We start from the raw sequence: 20,958 nt of genomic DNA, 5'->3' as shown, positions 1-20,958 counted from the left end.
TTCCTGAGTTTGAGTAACTTGTTCAGGGAGATGAGAGAGAGTCGGAGCATGGTCTTGCCAGTGGTGCACTGTTGAACCGCCCATTTTTGTTCCCACTCTCTGCCTGACCCTTCATTCTCCTACCCCTAGGTTGCCCAAGTACTCCTGCCACTTTATTGAGATGTGCCTGATGGTGACAGCTGATCACGGGCCAGCTGTCTCGGGGGCCCACAACACCATCATCTGTGCTCGGGCTGGGAAGGACCTGGTTTCCAGCCTCACCTCGGGGCTGCTAACCATCGTGAGTGCCGTCATCCTGGTGGGACGCTGGGGGCTGTTCGGGCATGCCAGGTGGGTCTGCAAAGCTGAAGGAGACTTCCAGCTCAGGGCACCATGGGCTTCTCCTACAGGGGGACCGGTTTGGGGGTGCCCTAGATGCAGCAGCCAAGATGTTCAGCAAAGCCTTTGACAGTGGCATTATCCCCATGGAGTTTGTGAACAAGATGAAGAAGGAAGGAAAACTGATCATGGGCATCGGTCACCGGGTAAAATCGGTAAGTCACTGCTCTCACTAAGGGACTAGATGTACAGGCTGGATGGTGATGAGAGCATTGATTTAGTTGGGAACACCCAGGCTCTGAACTCCCAACATGCAAAGCTTTGGACATGTTGACAGATGCCAAAGATAAGGCCGCTAGTTTTTTCCATTATAGTACAGATTGCCCTTGAACAGTTTCTATTGTGTTCAGTTGCACTGTGAAAATGTGAGCTGGAAACTTGGTAACTTTAGCTTCCAAAGTGAACCTTACAGGAAAAAATGGATAAGGTCTGTGTTAAGGGGACATGTGGGGCACCTTAGGCTAGACAATGCTGCATGCTGCGGTAACAGACACCTCCAAAAATCCTGGCATCTTACAACAGCGTGGGTTTATTACTTATGCACCCTATGTCCACTGTGGGCTGGCTGTGGCCCTGTTTACTGTCATCTGTGGTAAAGGAGCAGCCTCTCTCTGGGATGTGCTGGTCTTCTGTCAGAAGAAACTCTTAAAAGGCCTGCTTTGAAGTTGCACAGATCACTTTCACTCACATTTCATTGGCCAAAGGAAGTCACATGGTGAAGCCTGGCCTCACTGGGGCAGGAAGAATAATAAAATCAGGGCAGACCTGAGGGGGGGGGGGGGGAGCAAATATTTTAGTTAATAGAGTCTGCCATGGACCAGTAGTCCTCTGCAGCCCTGGTAGGGAGTTGTGTTTAAAAATCAAAGGAAAAGAGAAGTGATACCAGCAGCTGCTCAGGGCCTTACAGGGACAGCTCCTCATAGGTCCCTTAGCCTCAGGATCCTTGGCCCTATAGCTATAGAAATCTCATCTAATTGGCCACTCCTCTGGACTAGGTGGGGTGTATGACACTTTAATGCAGGAGAGTCAGGCGTGTGATCTGGGATACCCCAAACAGTGGGCCTGCCCAGGGTAGATCTCCTTGCTTGAAGAGCAAGGACTGCGTTAGAACCTGGGACGGTGGTTAGTCTGAGGGACATTCCATCCAGGCTTTGCAGAACTTTGCTCAGCCACTGTGGCTCACAAGCAGGTAACACCAATGCACAGCTCAGGGCCTCATTCCTGAGATAACTTCAGACTTGCGCTGCCACACTCAGTCTTGGGCTTCTTCCTTTCAGAGTCCATACTGACCTATGTCTCTTTGCTAAGGGAGGAGGATGGGGAGGACACAATGGTCTGGGGATTTGGCATGTGCCTAAACCTCCTCATTCCCCCACTGAGAGATTATTGCTAGTGTGAGTCTCTTAACAGATGATTCATGTCCATTCATTGCAAGTTCAAAGTTTTTGAAATTTCCAGGGTGTTTTGCAGCTCCACTGCCAGCATGTGTTTGCTTAGTTACAAACTGAGAACTTTGTAGAACTTTGTTGCAGCTTGACTAGGCTGAGGAGACTGCTGAGCTGGTAGGTAGCATGACTGGTGGCTAGAACCTAAGACTTCTAGCCTGAGAGTGGGCAAGCCTCAGCTCCCTGCTGTTTATTACTGCAGGATGAATGGCTAACTCTTCCCATCTCACTTTCTTGTTTGTAATATGAAAGAGAGAACTTACAAAGGTTGTTTTAAGTGCTCAAATGAGATGAGAGGACTTCAAAAACCCTATGTCCAAGGCAGTGTCATAATTGATGCTACAGGGGATCATATACATGGATCAGGTCCCTGAAACAAACCTCGTGGACACTACATGTACAGTTGTACCCACCTGCCAGACAAGCACAAACATGTACCTTAAATGCGGTGTTAGGATGGGTTTCTCTGTAACTGTGGGTCGCTTTCTAGATAAACAACCCAGACATGCGGGTGCAGATCCTCAAAGATTACGTCAAACAGCACTTCCCTGCCACCCCTCTGCTCGACTATGCGCTCGAAGTAGAGAAGATTACCACCTCAAAGGTAAAAAAGAAAATGTCCCTATTTCTCAAATCATAGTTCTGGGTGAATTTTTTAGAGAAATTGAGAGCCGGGTTGTGTTTTGATGTGCATCTAACCTGTGCGTCAAACCTGTTTTTCTGGAAAGTTTTATTTCTGTTGCACAATGAAGTTCAACAAACATGTACTAAGTGTAACATGTGTTGGGTCCTTTACTAGACTTTGGGAATTGAGCTAAGACCCAGTCTCTCCTAACCAACCAAGATAGATGTTTTTGTGAGAGGTTTTAAATGGACATCATAATTCATAATAGTATAGTAGTAGTGGTAAATAATGGGGAATTGCAAGGAAAAAAAATGAAAAATGCTAAATGCTTTGAATTTTTGCCTTCCCAGAAACCAAATCTTATCCTGAACGTAGATGGTTTCATCGGAGTTGCCTTTGTAGACATGCTTAGAAACTGTGGGTCCTTTACTCGGTGAGCTCTGCAGCCGTTTTCTTCTTCATAATGTTGATCGATTCTTGTTGCTTCCTCCCAGCTCTAAAAGCCATGCATGCTCATTACAGAGGATTTAGAAAATATGGAGAGGTACAAAGAAGAAAACAAAAATTGCCTTCTACTCCTACTACCCAGAGCACCCCTCAGTTTTACTTTGGAATGAGAGAGAGCTTAGTTTCTCACTCCTGGGCTGAAGTACTGTCTGAGGGGAGGAGGGTGGTCATGGGAGCCATTTTAAAACTCCAAGTTGATTGTTTCAGGGAGGAAGCTGATGAATATATTGACATTGGAGCCCTCAATGGCATCTTTGTGCTGGGAAGGAGTATGGGCTTCATTGGTGAGTTGTTAGTTGTTGTTATTAAGTATTTTTGTCTGTTTTACCCCATGCTTCAGCTATGCCATTTAACCTATGTGGTGAGATTCTATCAGATGTCACATGGCCTTCATCATTGTTCCTAATCCTTCCTTTCTGAACTTTCCCCATATCTTTATCTTTCCTTTGTTCTTAGAAATGGCTTTGATTGCTAGCCCAGGAAAACAGAGTAAAATCCAGTACTTCTCTTTTACCAAGGGTAGCATTTATGTGTGGAATGGATCTGGATTTACTTCCCCATTTGTTTGTATTAAAAAGATTTCCCTTCCCTATTGTCTCCCCACTAACCAAACTTTTAACAAACTCACCAACTCGTAACAAAAAGATTCATTTGTTCCATTTTAGGGCACTATCTTGATCAGAAGAGGCTGAAGCAGGGGCTGTATCGTCACCCGTGGGATGATATTTCATATGTTCTTCCGGAACACATGAGCATGTAATTCAGCCAGGAACCCTACCATAAAGTGAAGTTAAAAACTCTTTCCCCAGGACACAGTGTGCAGACTGCTGGCACTGGAGCTTGCTGTTGGCTGGGCCTGGTATACAAACAGCCACTGGTATACAGGCTAACACTGCTCAGTACACACAAAGAAGCTTGATTTTTTTTTTATAAGCATAGAATTAAAAACCAAGCCAATGCTTGTGATATTTGCTCTGCCATCTGCTATATTTATTGTATAGAAGGATAGTGTTTTTCCTCATTAGGGTATTACGATGTTGCTTTTTTTTTTCCCCTTGGAAGAAGGGAATGAAGCTTAAGACCCCAAGATACTATACATTTAAAGCACCCCTAATGTCTTGTTTTTTCCACTTCCCTTTCGTCCTTCTTCTGTAACCTGAAGAGCATTGTATTAATCTGATTTTTAAGGATCTTTTATATGTTATGTGTAGAGGGTTTGTTTGGTATCCCATTGGAACATTCTGTTACAGACCAAAGTCTGATTATGTTAGGAGGGATGGGACCATTGCATCTTTAGCCATTGTCACAAATATGTGGAGTAGTAATTTAAAATGTAAAGTTGTAACATACCTATGTTTAAAATGGAAATGCAAAGCAGAAAAGCTGTGAAATGTCTTGTGTTCTCTGTATTTATGCAACTGACTCGTCTGTTACTGAAGTGTGGGTTCAGACTGGTCTCCAGCCAGTTTGTATCTGTATCCATGAAGATTCTGGGCAGCTGCCAGCTCAGTCTCTTCTCTGTATTATAGTTCGGTTTAAATAAACTCTAGTAACAATGAAGGCATACTGCTTGCTGTCTTGTGTCATACACCTGCATTCCTTTGAACTGTACTTCCTAGTAGTTTTACTACATGTAGATTTTAATTTCTTCATCTACCTCTTCAAAAACAAAAACATGAACTAATCAAATCACTATCTTCAAAAAACCTACAGTCTCCCCTAAATCTCCAACTCTCCCCTCAGTGAGTGGGCACCAAAGTTCTGCCCACACTTGGGAGCCATCTTTTCCTCCACTTCTCTGCCTGGTTGCCAAGTCCTGTGGACTCATACTTTATCCCTCTGATCTAGCCATATCTGGTATGCTAACCAGTGGCCCTAGTTCCACTTTGTCTCCTTAAAATCCATTCTCCACACAGCCACCAGCTGATTGAGCTGTTCCCTTGCTTAAAACCCTAAAGTGGCTTTTGTTAATCTTCTTATTTAATAAATATATTGTATGGAACTATGGACCAACCACTACCTATGTAAAGCACTTGACAAGCACCTCAATTCTCAGGGCGACCTTCCAATGCAGGTAACATCCCATCTTTAGAAGCTAAATCAGTTCAGTTCATCCTCATCCGCTTCACTGGGGCTCGGTTGTAGGTCTTTTATAATTTTTACTCCAAAGCCATTTTAAAGTTTAAGTAAAAATCCAATGTTTGCAACCCTAGTGTAAGTCCAGGGAAAGGAAATCCTGGGGCAAAATACCTCTAAAAGCCGGTATCAGTCAAAGGGAGAAATAAAGTTTAAAATCCGTTTATTGCTTACAAACTGCAGTCCAGGGCCGGTTCTCTCCTCCAGCAGAAGCAAAACCGGCCCTCCCCTTCACCTCTCAGGTACAGGTAAGCCCTCAGTTGCCCAGGTAATTACCCATTGATATAATAGAGATGAACTTCTCTCCACCCCTGAGGAATGATGCAAATGCACTGAAGCCATACCTTCTTTCCATCTCTGAATGCCTATTGATATGCAGATGTACTAAAGCCAGGCAAGATATTCTGGAAACATTACCATTTAACCCACGCCTAGACATTAGTAGGTGACGGTCTAAGGTGGCTTTTGTTTGACAAAGTGACAGTGGAGAGCATGCTACTCTCAGGGGAGGCCGTCGTCCCACCAGCCTGTGGTGCGAGGCCTCCGGGGAAGCAGTCCTAACGCGAAAAGGACCACTCCAGCTTACAGCACCGGACAAGTCCCGGCGGGCGGGCCAGCGCGTGCGCATAGCCCGCGCCGCCCGGCCCCGCCCTGCGCCCGCTATTTATTCCCAGAATCCCTCTGTCGCACCAGAACAGTCGGATCATTCCGGGACTGCGGTGCTCGGGCGCGGCGGCGTCAAGATGGCGGCGGCGGCGGTGGCGGCGGCAGCCGCAGCGGCTGCGGCTGCATCTCTTCAGGTGTTGGAGATGGAGAGCATGGAGACCGCCGCCGCGGGCTCGGCGGGGCTGGCCGCCGAAGTCCGAGGCAGTGGCACGGTGGACTTCGGGTCTGGGCCCGGCATATCTGCAATGGAAGCGAGCGGGGGCGATCCGGGCCCGGAGGCCGAGGACTTCGAGTGCAGCACCCACTGCTCGGAGCTGTCGTGGAGGCAGAACGAGCAGCGGCGTCAGGGCCTCTTCTGCGACATTACGTTGTGCTTCGGCGGTGCCGGAGGCCGCGAATTCCGGGCCCACCGCTCTGTGCTGGCCGCCGCCACCGAGTACTTCACGCCCCTGCTCTCCGGCCAGTTCTCCGAGTCCCGCTCGGGCCGGGTGGAGATGCGCAAGTGGAGCTCCGAGCCCGGGCCCGAACCCGACACGGTGGAAGCTGTTATTGAATACATGTACACCGGGCGCATCCGCGTAAGCACGGGCAGTGTGCACGAGGTGCTGGAGTTGGCCGACAGGTAGGCGGGGGAGGCGGGATGCGGAGGGCGGCGCGCAGGAAGATGAAGATGCTCTCCCGCCGAGGGCCGCATCCAGGGAGCGGGCAGAAGGCGGGGACGGTAGTGCCTACGGCTGGGACTCGAGAGAGACAGAGGAAATGCGTCCGTTTGATACTTAATGAGCACCTGCTGTGTGCTGTGGGGCAGCCACTGCTCTGGGCACTGACAGCTACTGCCCTGGACACTGGGCGCTGAGGCTGCAGCCTGCCAGTCTGGCGGGGGCACTCTGCTCTTAGCTGATTCCAGGTGGTTGGACAAAGGTAGTGACAAAGAAAGCCCTAGTGTAAACAAGTGATGTTGTGATACTAAAAAAAGAATGAAACGGTAGAGGAAAGGATGATTGGGTAGAGGAAACACCTCTCTGAGGAGGTGACATTTAAGCCGACCTCTTACCGGCAAGGAAGAACTGGCCTTGCAGAGATGGGGAATGAACATTCCAGGCAGATGGCACGAAGGCCCTCAGGCAAGATCCAGTTTGGCTTGCAGAAAAACTAAAAAAGAAAAATCCTGTGGGGCTGGATCTAGTGAGGGGGGGAGAAGGGTGTGTGAAATGCGTTGAAATGAGTTTGGATTTCACTGTGTGGTTGGGAAGCAGGGTAAAGAAATGATCTAATTAAAATGTTTAAAAAGATGATTCTGCTTCTGTGAAAAAATAGATTGTAGCCGGCAGGAATGAATAATCCAGAGACTGATTAGGAGGTGAATGCCATTTACAGAGATAAGGAGGAGTCTGGGCAATATTATGTTACAGATACCTTATTTTAACAAATACCTATTGAGTACCTATTATGAATCAGATCAGACACTGGATTCTAAAGTGCTGGGGATTCAGCGGTGAACAAAACAGAAGTCTCTTTCCTCTTTGCACTGGTAGATGGACAATAAATTAAGTAAAATACATAGCATGTTGGATGATTGCTACAGCTATGATGACTAGTAAAGCATAGTGGGGGCATATAGAAAGTGCAGGTGGAGAGAACCTGGTTTTGTTTTTCTTTTTTTAACTGGATGGATAGAGAATGCCTAATGAAGAAGATGTTTTGCAAAGAACTAAAGGAGAAGTAAAGAGTGTTTCAAGTAGGGGACACAGGTGTATAGGCCCTGAGATGGAGCTTGTCTGGACATTAGAGAATAGGAGGCCAGTATGGCTGTATGAAAGGATGCAGAGTGAGAGAAGTAGGAGAGGCCTCAGGGTGTTAATGAGGATGGATCCAGATCCCAGAGAGCCTTGCCAGCCTGTGGAAGGACTCAAGCTCTTACTCTGAATAAGGTTTGGGGCAGAGAAATGATGATGCAGTCTGATTTGAAGAATGCTGCTGTGGTGAAACAAGGATTGCAGGGACAGAGGCAGAGAGACTAGTTGAAATTGTTGCAGTAGTGGTGGAGGCTTGGACTGAGGAGGGAGAAGTAAAGGTGATAAGAAGTGCTTCAATTCTACATATATTTTGAAGGTAGAGGAGGTAAACTTGCTGATGGCTTTCATGTGGGATATAAAGGAAAGGACTGTTAGTGGTTTGACCCAAGGAATTGGAAAGATGGAGTTATTACTTTAGTAAGATGTGGAAGACTGCAGGAGAGCAAGTTGGGGAGAAAGAGCAGGAGTTTGGTTTTGGCCCAGGAGATACCTGAATAGGCAGTTGGATATCAGAGCATTGGGAGCTAGAGATTGGGAGGAAATTAGTGTGTATATGGTAATGAAAGCTATGGGACTGGATGAAATTACTTAGGAAGAGAGTGTAGATGGAGAAGAGAAGAGGCAGGACAGAGCCCTGGGGTTCTCCAAAATGTTAAAAAGGAACCAGCAGAGAAGGCTGATCTCATGGAAGCATTGGAAGAAAGTATGTCAAGGAGGGAGTGGCCAATCACATCGACTCTGACAACCATAAGTGATCATTAGGTTTGGCAATAATAAGAGATCTTTGATGGCATTGACAAATACTATTTAAGTCTTGCTATAAAGAGGATCAGAAAAATGATACATGGAAATGTTTGAGGAGGAGTCAACAGAGAGGTCTGTCTTTCTCCACCGTCTAAGATAGGAGATACTAGAGCGCATTTGTGCACTGATGAAAAATGCATCAGTGGAAGAGGAGAAATTGATGTTATAGGAGTAAGGGAGTAATTGCAGGATTAAAGCCCCTGAAGCCAATAAGAGGCTAGAATCCAAATATAAAAATGGAAGACGAGTGGTGTGGGAACGGAGAGTGTAGGGTACAGCTGCAGGCAGATGAGTGGTGGGAAGATAAAGATCCCACCTGATTGTTTTCTCAAAGGGTGAGGCTGGGTCATTAGAGGGGCGGGTATAGATCAGCGATAAGGACGTTTGGTGAATGAAAATGCATAGAGAAGGGCCATTGCTCTCACTCAAACTATGTTTGCTTCTGTCACGGGAGCTCTATTTTTCAGATTTGCCCTGCTTTGTATGGAGTTGGAAGTGTGAGGAGAAGAGAACTCCCAAGGCAGTTCGTTCAGAACTCTAACTTCTGTCCATCTGCCAGCTCAGCAGCTGCCTGGTGTTAGTCACTGCTCTAAGTGCCCTGCAACCATCACATCTAATCTTATCCATCTTCTGAGGCTTGATCCCACTCCCTACTGCCACCCTCCACCCCCACCCAGCCCCCAACTCTGTGGGTCATACCTACCTTCCAGGGCACTTACAACATTAAGAAATCATAAGAAGTTCTCAGCCTAATGCCCATCGCATGGCAAATGCCTAATACATGATAACTACTGTTTTCATAGAGCAGTGTTTCTAAACACCCTGTTCAAGGGAATGTGTGTCAGAATTACCTGGGTGCCTGCCAGAAATAGGAGCTCTGGTGGGGAATGGGGGCAGTCTAGGAATCTAGTGACCCTGGCACCCAGACATGGTTGAGAGCCACTAGAGCTTTTAGCATTCCACCAAGTCTTTGCCTTGTTCCTAAGATAGTGTGTTCCCTGAGAGGGTGGAAGGAGCTTGTCTTATTCACCTTTATGTCACAGATAGTTGTTAAGCGCAATAACCATAACCAGTAACAGATGGTTACTTTTAAACTGAGCGAGGCCTGCACTGATGAAATCATCCTTACATTGTTTAAGGTTCTTGGTTCTAGGAATTTATTCTTTTTTAAACAGTGGCCTCAAATTGGCCACCCTCAGGGCTGAATTATGTCAGGTTTGTGGATTTGACTGAAACTGTTGTGATGTTTTGTTTTATTTTTTAATTAAACTTCAAATAATTCAGGTGGGTGTACAACTTCTAGTCAGCTACGTACCAAATCACTTTCTTTTTTAACCTGGACTATGCGTGTATTTTTTATTGTTGTTGTTTTATTTCCTGGCTTCTTCAGATGCCTGAAGTTGCCTTGCCACCCCTCCTTTAATGAGGACTCAGCTTGGGCCAAGGCCGCAAACACCATCCCCTTCCTCCCCTCACTAGCTGCCCAGACAGTAAGCCCTGGTGAAGACGAGATCAGAACCTCTGACACAAAGCCTCCACTGCTGTTCCTTCTGGTATTGGGGCAGACAGCCTCCCAGGACCCGCAGCTCCTATACTGTCTAGTCACTGCTTAATAAAGTCTCCTCCCAGAGACCTACCCCATTGAAGAAGAGGCTGGTGATTGGCAAGGGATTAGGGCAGGACGGCATAGACAAGTTTGGATTGGGATATCCCTATGCCAAGGGCGAATTAAAGTGAAAATTAAGTATGGGACTATTGTACTCTGTTAAAGAATGTGTTCCAGAAAACCCTGTAATTAAAAACAATTTTTTTTGTGTATGTGTATTATGTATGTATACTATATAATTATATATAAACTATATAAATAATTAAAATAAGATTTTATATATGTCTTAAACATACTTTTCAGCATAATCCTTTTTAGTTTGGGAGGATTTGCTTTTTTTTTTTTTCAATTGTACATAAAGTGAGAAGCTTGCCATTTCAATTTGTATAATTCAGATGCTCTCAAATGCAGCCACTAAAATTGCACATTTGAAACTTAATCCTCTTTCTTGATTTTAGGTTCCTATTAATTCGTTTAAAAGAATTTTGTGGAGAATTTCTCAAGAAAAAACTTCATCTCTCTAATTGTGTGGCCATTCATAGCTTAGCTCACATGTATACCCTGAGCCAACTTGCTCTGAAAGCTGCTGATATGATACGGAGAAATTTCCACAAGGTAATTCAGGATGAAGAATTTTATACTTTACCTTTCCATCTCATTCGAGACTGGCTGTCGGACTTGGAAATTACGGTTGACTCCGAAGAGGTTCTCTTTGAAACAGTATTGAAGTGGGTTCAGAGAAATGCTGAAGAGAGAGAGCGATACTTCGAGGAACTTTTTAAATTGCTCAGATTGTCCCAGATGAAACCTACTTACCTTACTCGGCATGTTAAACCAGAGCGGTTGGTGGCCAATAATGAAGTGTGTGTCAAGTTAGTGGCTGATGCAGTGGAGAGGCATGCTCTGCGAGCTGAGAACATGCAGTCTGGTACGTTCCAGCATCCTGCTGCTCATGTCTCATTATTACCGCGCTATGGGCAAAACATGGATGTGATCATGGTGATTGGAGGTGTGTCAGAAGGGGGGGACTATTTGAGTGAATGTGTGGGATATTTTGTTGATGAGGACAGATGGGTAAACCTGCCCCACATTCATAATCACCTTGACGGACATGCTGTTGCAGTAACTGAATCCTACGTGTATGTTGCTGGATCAATGGAACCAGGGTTCGCTAAAACTGTGGAAAGGTATAACCCAAATTTGAATACGTGGGAACATGTTTGTAGTCTGATGACAAGGAAGCATTCTTTTGGGCTAACAGAAGTCAAAGGGAAGCTCTACAGCATTGGAGGACATGGAAACTTTAGTCCCGGCTTTAAAGATGTGACTGTTTATAATCCTGAACTTGATAAATGGCACAACTTAGAATCAGCACCAAAGATTCTTCGAGATGTGAAAGCACTGGCCATTGAAGACCGGTTTGTGTACATTGCTGCCCGTACTCCTGTGGACCGGGACACTGAGGATGGATTAAAGGCTGTAATTACTTGCTATGATACGGAGACTCGACAGTGGCAAGATGTGGAATCTTTGCCACTTATTGACAATTACTGTTTTTTCCAAATGTCTGTGGTCAATTCAAACTTTTACCAGACAGCATCATGCTGCCCTAAGAGTTATTCTTTAGAAAATGAAGAGGCAGTAAGAAAAATTGCCAGCCAAGTTTCGGATGAGATCCTTGAAAGCTTACCTCCAGAAGTCCTAAGTATCGAAGGAGCAGCCATTTGCTATTACAAAGATGACGTTTTCATTATTGGTGGCTGGAAAAACAGTGATGATATTGACAAACAGTATCGGAAAGAAGCCTACCGATACTGTGCCGAGAGAAAGAGGTGGATGCTGCTTCCTCCCATGCCACAACCTCGCTGTAGAGCCACTGCTTGCCACGTGAGAATCCCTTACCGGTACTTGCATGGCACTCAGAGATATCCTATGCCCCAAAACTTAATGTGGCAGAAGGACCGGATCAGACAGATGCAAGAAATACATCGGCATGCCCTAAATATGCGGCGAGTGCCAAGCTCTCAGATTGAATGCTAGGTTCTCTAATACATGCAGCTTAAGACAGATCTGTTTTGTGAAGCTGAAGATACCTAGACTGTTACTTGAAAATGTATGTTGATAACTTATTTTTTACCCGAACTGATTATTGCCCCATGTAAAGGAAATGTAGTTAAAAAAGGAAGAATGGGAAATTCAATTCAATACATGGTAGTTTTTGTTAGCTTGCAGGCTTTTTCTGTCTTTAGTTTGTGAGTATGCACTAGCTAAAGAAGATCTTGTTAAAGACAAGTGGAAAAACCAGGTGTAGTTACTTGACTTTTTCTGCCAAGTTATAACTCCTTTGTCTTAGGGACTTCAGTTTTGAACATGCTTCAAGTGCCAATTTTATTTGCACATTTACTTTGTTGTTCCTTTTCATTTTTTCTGAATGGTTATTTTTGACAAGATCAGAATTTAGGCAGTGAGTCCTCATGCAGGAGGTATGTGCAATAGTGAGACTGAAATTTGAAAAGAAAAAGCACAATTTTTCAGCAAGGTGATTTCAGATGTTTGCATTGATATTTTGTTGTATATATTTATCTAGAAATGCTATTTTGTTTATTTTTAGAAGAAATGACTGATAAGTTTGTGATTGGCTCATGTATTTTTTAAAATTTTCATTTCTTTAGCAACCGTTAGAGACTTTGGGCCATTGCTCTGAGATGATGGTAGTTGGCAAAAATATCAATCTTTAGCAGATTGATAAATAGAGGAAGTTATGTATGTGTAATTTGTTACTCTAAGAAAAAGAGCATTATTAGTGTAGTCTTAGAAATCAAAGTCATTAAAATTTCTTACTTTTTCAGGAGTTGTAGGCTTATTTGAGGACAAGGTAGTATAAATAATGCCTATGACAATCAACATTTAATGCCTTCAATTTTAAATTTTGCTCTAATGCATATGGTATAGAATCCTCGTCATTCCTTTCTAAAAGAAACTTTTTTAAAAATGGGAAGTAACAATTTAGAGAAATGTTGCTAAAGAGAAGCCTTATTATTTCTCAGCCCTGATTGTTATATTTTATCTAGTTGCCTTAGACCTCCATTGGAACTTTAAGCCTCAAGTACCAAATTTAAGTGCGTACTTATGGCTCTTAAAAATGTATTGATGTAGTTATCATTTATTTGTATGCATTCTGACTTTTACATGCTTCCAAGCTTTATCAAATTAGCACTCAGTTAACGTAAAGAACTGCTCTAACAGTTTACAAAGTGGGTCCAGTATATTTTTCCTGTTTCTTCTGGAATGTCTCAACCTTCTTAGAAATTACAAAATACTGTTCTAGAGGTTGAATTCCAAGTCCAGTGATTTTTTTTCCCCCTAGACCATTATAGGTAACTACCTTATTAGTTGTATCAAACATGGAAAGAAAAAAGCACATCTAGAAATTTTGGCTCCCAATTTGCTGCAGGACTATTACTATATTTAGCCCTTGGGCTATCTACTAAGAACTTTCCTGAAATTCCTAAATTAGTGACCCTTAGTAGAACAATTTTCCAATAAATGTGTTGGAAATCTGCTTTAAAACCATTTAATTTAGACTGGAATGGAGATGGAAAACAGTTAAATATCTGTATGAGGATATATTATCCTACCCTACCTCTACCATTTTCTCAATTTCCATTTATTTGTAGTTATTTTAATAATAGCCATTTGGTGTCTGACAAGTGCTACTTGTTAGTAGTGAGAGGTCTGCAACTAAGACAGAAAAGCTCATTGAACTCACTTGTCGTTTTTCTCTGATAGACTGCTAGCAAACTCCCTCTCCTTGGCGGTGGTGAAGTAATCTAGTAGCACACTAGGAGGCCAGTTTCTTTCCAGAAGGGTGTGATGTAAGGTTTTGGGTGGGTTTTGTCTCAACTGTTGTCTTCTGAGACGATTATCACCAAATTATTCAGAAGATTGTCTTTTTCTCACATGATATGACAGAAATGATAACTCCTAAGATTTAGGTGCAATCTGGTTTGGAGAACTTAATTGAAAGTGTTGTTTTTTAACTCAGCAGGCAGCCTAGGCCAAGGCTGAAAAGAAGGGGTAAGTCCTTCCTTGCATGATGCCGTGTGTAGGTTTTCCTGACCTCTGAGTTTCTCATTTCATATTTGAATTCACATGTGTGATTTCACATCAATAACGTGTGTTTCTGAAATATCCTAACTAACTTGTTTATAAGGAAAGAAACCAGATTCCAGATTTCCTTTAATCTGTTCAAGGCTGACATTCTGAAATTCTAAACTGAAAATAACTTCCTGGAGTATTTGGAAAGGTTCTTACTTTGATGACCAGCCTAAAATGGCTCTGTGGGAAAGAAACTTCCTTTAAGATTGTGTTTGGTACTTTAAGCAGTTAAAAATACAGCTTTAAAAAGACAGCTTAATGTGTATTCAAGCAAACCTCCTTTTGTTGCTTTTGTTTCATTTTGTGGAAGGAAAAGAAAGGAATTGATTATACCAAAAAATAATAACTATATCTAACTTTGAGTGAGGTTCCTTGTATCTTAGAATGGATATCCTCTATCTCTACCTACCCAACCATGGTTTAAAAAAAACCCAGCAGTATATTTTGGGAATGTCAGTCATGAGCTTAGTGTCACTTGCAGTTGTTTGCATGATTAGTCTTGTGTATCTTGATAATCCACTTTGCTTACGCTGTGCCAATTCAGAAATACTTTACTAAAAAAAAATCTCAAAATTCATTGACATCTTGTTTTGATTACTTGGTTTTGTATTTCTGGGACCAAAAATTTTTTAAATACTGATTTTTTTTTGTAATACAGAAGTTTGGAGCTGGAAAGGTAGTGTTTATGGAAGATTTGTGTGCTTTGTATTTTATACTTTTCAGGCTGCTGATAAGGCAGTTTCTAGGGCACACTTTTTTCCTATATATGTTTCTTGGCTAGTGTAGCATGTGGTATGTTTAAATACTTGATTCTCTGCTTCATAATTCTAATATGAACACTATACAATAGGTAGACAGGTAAGCTAAATTGTATATTTTAGTTACTTGGCCTAATCAAGTATAACTAAAGGGATTTTTTTTTTTTTGTATTTTGCTGGTTAAGCTTAAAAGGCATGTTGGCCACATTCCATGTCTTTTGAAAGTATACAGAATTGTGAAGCAAGTTCTCTGCCTACACTAGGAAAATAGGACGTTTATCGGTTGCTGTTTAACTGTAGAATATTTGAGAAACAGTTCAGTCTTTCCTTTTTTAACTGTCATTTTGACACATTTCATCACTCCAGTTGCTACTTTCTTGAGAATAGTGTGTTTTTGTTTTTGTTTTTGTTAAAATGCTTACATTATAACAGTTCTGGTCATTGAAAACAAAACAGCTCATAGATGAGTGATGTAATACAACAACAATAACAGAATATAGTGGTCATTTTGCTTCAAGGAATTTAATTAGAGAGCTAATAACTGCTCTTTGTTGATTACCTTTGTGGGCTTTTGTCTTACCCTATATGACCAATACTCCCAATGTCTGACGTTGAAGCACATACAATAGAGCACTTGTTAACTTACTCCTCCTGCATTAATGCACTTGTGAAACTAGTGCTTGCTAGTGTTTGAAGGTTATGATCCTTGTGCTAGGGCCACTTATTTATAAAATAAATAGTTCAAGTTGATACTCAGTGAGTTTTTTGGGGGCTATCAGTATCCAAGCCCCTATTCTACTGAAAATATATCCTTGGCTATCTCCCTATAAGTCAGGAGATGTAGAATTTAGGACACTTTGAGACATTACATTGTAAAATAGCTTGCTTTATGTTCATAAAGCTGTCTTGGTCTGTGTTAAAGCTCCTAATTGTCTCAATGTGAGTTTTAAATAAATGTATTTCTTTAGAGCTGGTTTGCCCTGTGTAATTTTTCCTTTTTAATTATGCACTGTTGAATATAATTGCTTTCTTCCTTCCCTTTACTCTATCATTCATCCAACCCTTGGCTCCTTTAAGTTGAACATTTTCCAGTACTCTTACAAGTTTAAACACTGGATTTATTTTTTTAAAAAAAGAATTCTTATGGCTTAGACTTTTTATTAGCTAAATTAAGAGGCTCATACAGGTAAGGTACTTGTGGAAGCAGAGTACTTTACTTCATCCCGCAGCGCTAATCCTGTGAAGTCGCGTCTAGCTGCGTATTCCCCAACGTTGGCCAGCCCTGGTACCACACAGCAGCTCAGAGCACTGCGGTATATGCTCATGTCATGGGCATCATACCACTCGTCGGCCTTTTCATCGTAGCACTCAACATTAAAGGTGGTGGTAAACCCATTAAAGCCACCCACCACAAACAAGAGGTCGTCTACCACTTCAATGCCAAAATTGCTACGAGGATTGAACATAGTGGGGATTGTGCGCCAAGTATTAGTGACTGGGCTGTAGGCTTCTGCGCTCCTAAGTCTATTAGCTCCATCAAAGCCGCCTACCTGTGGACAGCAAGGGAACAGATGACTGGTTACCATTGCTTCTGTTCACTGAGGAGGCCCTCTTTGGCGGGGGGGTGGGGAGAGAGGGATGGGAGTGTGGGAGGGATTTGATCTCATACCTCTCTCTCCCACTATTTTCCATGGAATAAAAGGGTTTTCAAATGCTTACCAAAGGTGTGTAAAGCTATTTGCTAATAGAAAATCTAGGGATATCATTTTTTTTGTAGCACAAGGTAAACTCACTGCATATACGTGTTCTCCATAAGCAATTACGCCTATTCCACTCCTCCTGCTTCTCATAGGTGCTATAACTGTCCACTGGTTAGTCTCAGTGTTGTACGCTTCTGCTGTAAACAGGCATTCATTTCCGTTAAACCCACCGCATATGTAGACCTGTGTGAAGAGTCCCAAGATTACTAAAATTGTTACCTCTGGGGAGTAGAAAGAAAGGGGTGTATGTGGTGGCGGAGGAAGAACACCTCTGATGCCGGTGTACACAGTCTGAGTCTGGTCCAGATGTGCATGCATGGCTTACTAATAAGTAAAATAAGGGAAGATAGTTACAAAGGGCCACTTAGTCATCTGAGGAAAGAGTTAGTACAGCAAAGTAAGTGCCACTTCTGTTTTCCATCCACCCAAGCAATGAAGAGAAGCATTATTTCTGGGCTTGTTTGCCTCCACACACACATACTGACCCCCATGTTCTCACCTTTCCATAGAGTGTCGTGGCACTCGCATCACTCCTCTGTTCGTGCATGGGGGCAATGAGTGTCCATTGATTGGTCTCTGGCTCATAACGTTCAGCAGTGTTGAGACGTAGATAGCCATCAAATCCTCCCATGGCATAAATAAAATTGTTGAGGACTGTCACACTGACATAGCAACGTCTGGAGTGCATTGGGGCCACCTGAAGCCAAGTTTTCTTGACTGGGTCAAAACGCTTAACGCTGTTGAAATAGTCTACGCTATCGAACCCTCCGATGATGTAAACATAGCCTTTCAAGTAGGCTGCTCCGTGGTAGGCACGGGGACTCTCTTCCTCAAAAGTGACGTTCACCCATCTGTCTGCCCGAGCATCGTAGGCCTCAATGGCATTGGTGGGGCTCCCACCACTCCAGCCACCAATTGCAAATAGGATGGCATAGGGCAGGCGGGGTGTGGTGAGTGGGTTGGTGAAGTCAGAGGGTCCATTCATGTTTAGGTCATACATGGCCTTTAGGGCATTAATGATGACTGGCTTACATTCCTCACTGTCTTTGACATAGTCATTCAGCTTAACATTGTTCATGAAGTACTCAGCATGCATTAGGGCCAGGCGAACCTAAGGAGGAAATACAGGCAGTCATTCAGATGAGGTGAGGGTGCCTGGGAAACCCATATCCTCAACACCCTATTGAAGAGTCTGCCTTGAATTGTGGCAGGGTCATGTGTTTTCAAAATTTACAACTCACAGTTAAAATACTTGTTTTTCAAAGGTGGCATATGTTTGGATGCTGAGAATGAGCTAAATAGAAGGCACCTCAAATAGTCACAGAGCTAGCCTGTGTCCCTGGCCGCCAGACACAGGTATTATTAGACCAGACCAAAGTCTAGACCACAGTACTATCAGACCAGAAAAAGCTGTGGTGATTGTTCAGTAGCTGAATATCTGTCTATAAAACAATATGAATTAGCACCAAGTGGCTACAATTATGTGCAATACTCATGATTTGGTTTCTTGCCCAATTTCTGTTAGTGGTCTGGGGTATTACAGAGTGGAAAAGGGTGAAAGGAAGACCCTTTAGAATTCTCTTGAAGGCCTTGCCTTCTCCTTCCCCCCGACTACCAGGGAGAATTTGGATCAAAGAATATAACAGGGGCAGAAGGAGCTAACAATGCCAAGGGGAAAGTTGTAAAATTCCAGAGAATAGTGGGAGATGCCTTCTACATAAGTGTATGTAAATACAGCCCTAGGATTGGTCAAACATCTGAGAATGGCTCCTCTGGGATAAAGGAATCAAAAGTGAACAATTAAGCATCCCACAAAAAATAAACTCGACCTTGGGAAGCAAAACTGAAATATGCTGCTTCCTATTTTGAGGGTCATGAGAAATCCATTTTAAAATGGCCTCAAATACAGCATCTTCTTGTTTAACATTGAGCTCGTCTTTCTCAATGATGTCCTTAAGTTCAGTCACAGAGAGCTCTAAAAACTCTGCTGAGACTTTCACCATTTCCTCGAAGTTGTGCAGTATGAACATGTAGGCCTTCTGCCTCAGCTCGGGGCAGTAGTAGTAGTCCGTGAACTTGCAGATGCCGATACAATTATCCAAACACAGCTCCGACTTGAGGAACTCGCAGCAACCCCTGACAATACCCATGATGTTAAACTGGTCCGCAGCAGCCAGCAGCTTCTCCACATTGTCCCTAGTGATGGGGACAGTCCGGGTGTATGCATATTCAATAATTAGCTTCATCATGTCAGGGGAAATGCCAGGAATGTTGTATACCTTCTTCTCAGTGTTGTTCCAGCCACTTGTAAACAAAGCTCTGGAAAAAAAGAAATAAACTGGCAGCCTCTGAAAAGCCCTCTCCAGTTTGCCAGGCTCTACCCCCACCCCTTTTTGTGTTGAGCAGTGTGTAGACATTTTCCAAATAGTGTACCTCCTAACTGATCTTGCTTTTGCCCTTGATACCTCCGGAGTTTATAGTCTTATCCCAGCCACCAGAATGACACTTATGAGCTCATGTTCCTCTTCCACTACAAACCTTCCAGTAACTTCCCTTCTATAGTGCTCATCCATCAGGAATCTGCAAACCTACGGTCTCTGGGCCAAATTCAGCCCACCTCTTGTTTTTGTACTGCCCACCAGCTAAGGATGTTTTTACATTTTCAAGTGGGGGAAAAACAAAAGACTTTGTGACACCTGGAAATGAAGATAAATTCAAATTTCAGAGTCCATAAATCATTTTGTTGGAACACAGCCATACCTTTCATTTAGTATTGTCTATGGCTGTTTTTTCACTATAAAAATGGAGTGGAGGACAGTGACAGAGACTGTGGCCTACAAAGCTTAAAATATTCACTGTCTGGTCTTTTTGTAGAACCTGATGTGGATCTATAAAAATGAGAACTTTTAGCAATAGGTGAGATGCATTTATCACATCTTCATTGGAATTGATTGTTCAAACATTTTCAGCTCGTGAACAAAATAGCTCTTCCACTTCCCAGGTAACAATGGTTTTGGCCCCAAATCCCCTTCGCTTCTGATTCTTCCTGGTTCTTCCCCCTCTTCCTCCTTTTCATCTCCTCAATCCTTGTTATTTTACCAATCTGTTTCTGAGATAGTCCACTGAGATAAGGGTAAAGGGTGGCTGAAACGGCATTGTCATCTAGGTTTAAATAGGATATCAGGTGTAGGTGTCCAACCTTCCCAAAGGTTAGTTTGGGTGGGAATCAAAGAAGAAAAAGCACCTGGCCCACCAATAGCTGGTTGAAAGCCAGAGAGGAGGCTCCGGCCCTAGTTGTGCCTCTTCAGAAGACAAAGGAGCCAGGCTGCAAGAGCCCAGAGCTTTGACAGTGTCCCTAAACATGATGGGGTGGGAAACGTGAACCAAAATGTCTCAGAAAGAGCCCAATTCCCGTTATGGGCTTAGTTGGCCACCCTGTCATACCTAAAGTAGGAACTGCAGCTACAGAGGATGTTCTTGTGGGCGTTGAACTCAAAGCCATTGACCTTGATGACCACGTCACAGAGCTTGCCCTCCAGCCTGAGCTCGTTGAAGATCTCACAGGTCATCGCACTCATTTTCCTCTCCATGTGAGGCTGGTGGGAACGCGTGGAGGCCGCCGCACCGTCCGTCTCCATGGCACCCTGGGACCGGCAGAGAGGCTGCTCTCTTAGGGTGCTGGGAGGGTTGTGGGGGGCCCCTTCAGCCCGCTGTCACTCCTTTTCCCTACCACGTCTTTCACGTAGGGCCCAGCAGGGAGCCCAGGTCCCAGAATCCTGGGCCCGCAGTGAGGTCACTCGCAGGATTGTGCTCTCATGTTCTGGAACTCTCTCCCATCCCAGCCCTCCTCCCTTCTCCCCTCCCCCCACCCCCTTCTCTGTCCTTGACCCTGGAGCAGAACTGTGACCACCAACACCACAGGAGAGGTTTTATTAATTCCAGTTCCCGTTGTTCCCTTCCATCCGCCTTCCCCTGCTCTGCACCTGGCTCCCCAGACACTGAGTTCAAGGAAACCAAGTCAGAGGAGGCAGAAGGAAGGAGTCAGGCTGAGTATATTTCATTCTGGCCCAGCTATCCCGGGCCGTCCTGCCTTCTGGATGTGGCTCAGTCACTCATTTTCTTCTGTGATGTGGGGAGGGCCCAGTTAAGGAAGCGCCTTCTGGATGTTTAACGGAAATCACTACGGCCCCTTCAGATTCTCTCCCATCCTGAGGCTTTTTTGTCATACAAACTTCACGTCTGGAAATGACCGCTCTTGCCAGGATTTTAGCTGTAGGAAGGGGGGCACCTAGTAACTGCAACTCCTTGGGACCCTTACC

General features: G+C 43.8%; 3 protein-coding genes across 8 annotated transcripts in view; 2 read left to right on the top strand and 1 right to left on the bottom strand.

Moving 5' to 3' along the window:
• The window catches only part of ACLY (ATP citrate lyase), a 38,493-nt gene extending 33,962 nt beyond the window's left edge, over positions 1–4,531 (top strand). For all 5 annotated transcript variants that reach the window (XM_036882921.2, XM_036882922.2, XM_036882920.2 and 2 more), the window contains 6 exons: positions 130–280; positions 390–533; positions 2,314–2,427; positions 2,799–2,881; positions 3,163–3,239; positions 3,621–4,531. In XM_036882921.2, the coding sequence (XP_036738816.1) occupies positions 130–280; positions 390–533; positions 2,314–2,427; positions 2,799–2,881; positions 3,163–3,239; positions 3,621–3,715 (664 nt within the window). In that variant the 3' untranslated portion in view covers positions 3,716–4,531. The remainder of the gene's footprint in view (positions 1–129; positions 281–389; positions 534–2,313; positions 2,428–2,798; positions 2,882–3,162; positions 3,240–3,620) is intronic.
• A 703-nt stretch (positions 4,532–5,234) lies between these two features.
• On the top strand, positions 5,235–15,848 carry KLHL11 (kelch like family member 11). Of its 2 annotated transcripts, none has more exons than XM_036882957.2 (2): positions 5,235–6,379; positions 9,748–10,186. In XM_036882957.2, exons 1-2 carry the CDS (start codon positions 5,835–5,837, stop codon positions 9,968–9,970), a joined length of 768 nt encoding a protein of 255 aa, XP_036738852.1. In that variant the 5' UTR covers positions 5,235–5,834; the 3' UTR covers positions 9,971–10,186. The 2 variants fall into 2 exon arrangements, with proteins under 2 accessions (XP_036738852.1, XP_036738851.1); XM_036882956.2 differs by lacking the exon at positions 9,748–10,186 and adding an exon at positions 10,422–15,848 and having other exon boundaries at positions 5,249–6,379.
• A 133-nt stretch (positions 15,849–15,981) lies between these two features.
• KLHL10 (kelch like family member 10) lies at positions 15,982–20,890 on the bottom strand. The gene is made up of 5 exons (XM_036882958.2): positions 20,084–20,890; positions 18,469–18,958; positions 17,139–17,750; positions 16,673–16,822; positions 15,982–16,429 (listed from the first exon to the last, which is right to left on the bottom strand). Exons 1-5 carry the CDS (start codon positions 20,275–20,277, stop codon positions 16,058–16,060), a joined length of 1,818 nt encoding a protein of 605 aa, XP_036738853.2. The 5' UTR covers positions 20,278–20,890; the 3' UTR covers positions 15,982–16,057.
• Between the last annotated feature and the right edge of the window lie 68 nt (positions 20,891–20,958).

Source organism: Manis pentadactyla, chromosome 4, assembly GCF_030020395.1.
Source record: "Manis pentadactyla isolate mManPen7 chromosome 4, mManPen7.hap1, whole genome shotgun sequence".
Lineage (NCBI taxonomy): Eukaryota > Metazoa > Chordata > Mammalia > Pholidota > Manidae > Manis > Manis pentadactyla.
The sequence above is the reverse complement of the archived record's forward strand: the minus strand, read 5'-3'. Positions and strand labels throughout refer to the sequence as shown.

Coding starts and splice junctions, on each gene's coding strand:
- KLHL11 (XM_036882956.2), top strand. CDS start 5,835: ATGGCGGCGGCGGCGGTGGCGGCGGCAGCCGCAGCGGCTGCGGCTGCA. Junction 6,380..10,421: donor GTGCTGGAGTTGGCCGACAG/GTAGGCGGGGGA, acceptor TCTTGATTTTAG/GTTCCTATTAATTCGTTTAA.
- KLHL10 (XM_036882958.2), bottom strand. CDS start 20,277: ATGGAGACGGACGGTGCGGCGGCCTCCACGCGTTCCCACCAGCCTCAC. Junction 18,959..20,083: donor AGCTGCAGTTCCTACTTTAG/GTATGACAGGGT, acceptor CTTTTTTTCCAG/AGCTTTGTTTACAAGTGGCT. Junction 16,430..16,672: donor ATGGAGAACACGTATATGCA/GTGAGTTTACCT, acceptor TGCTGTCCACAG/GTAGGCGGCTTTGATGGAGC.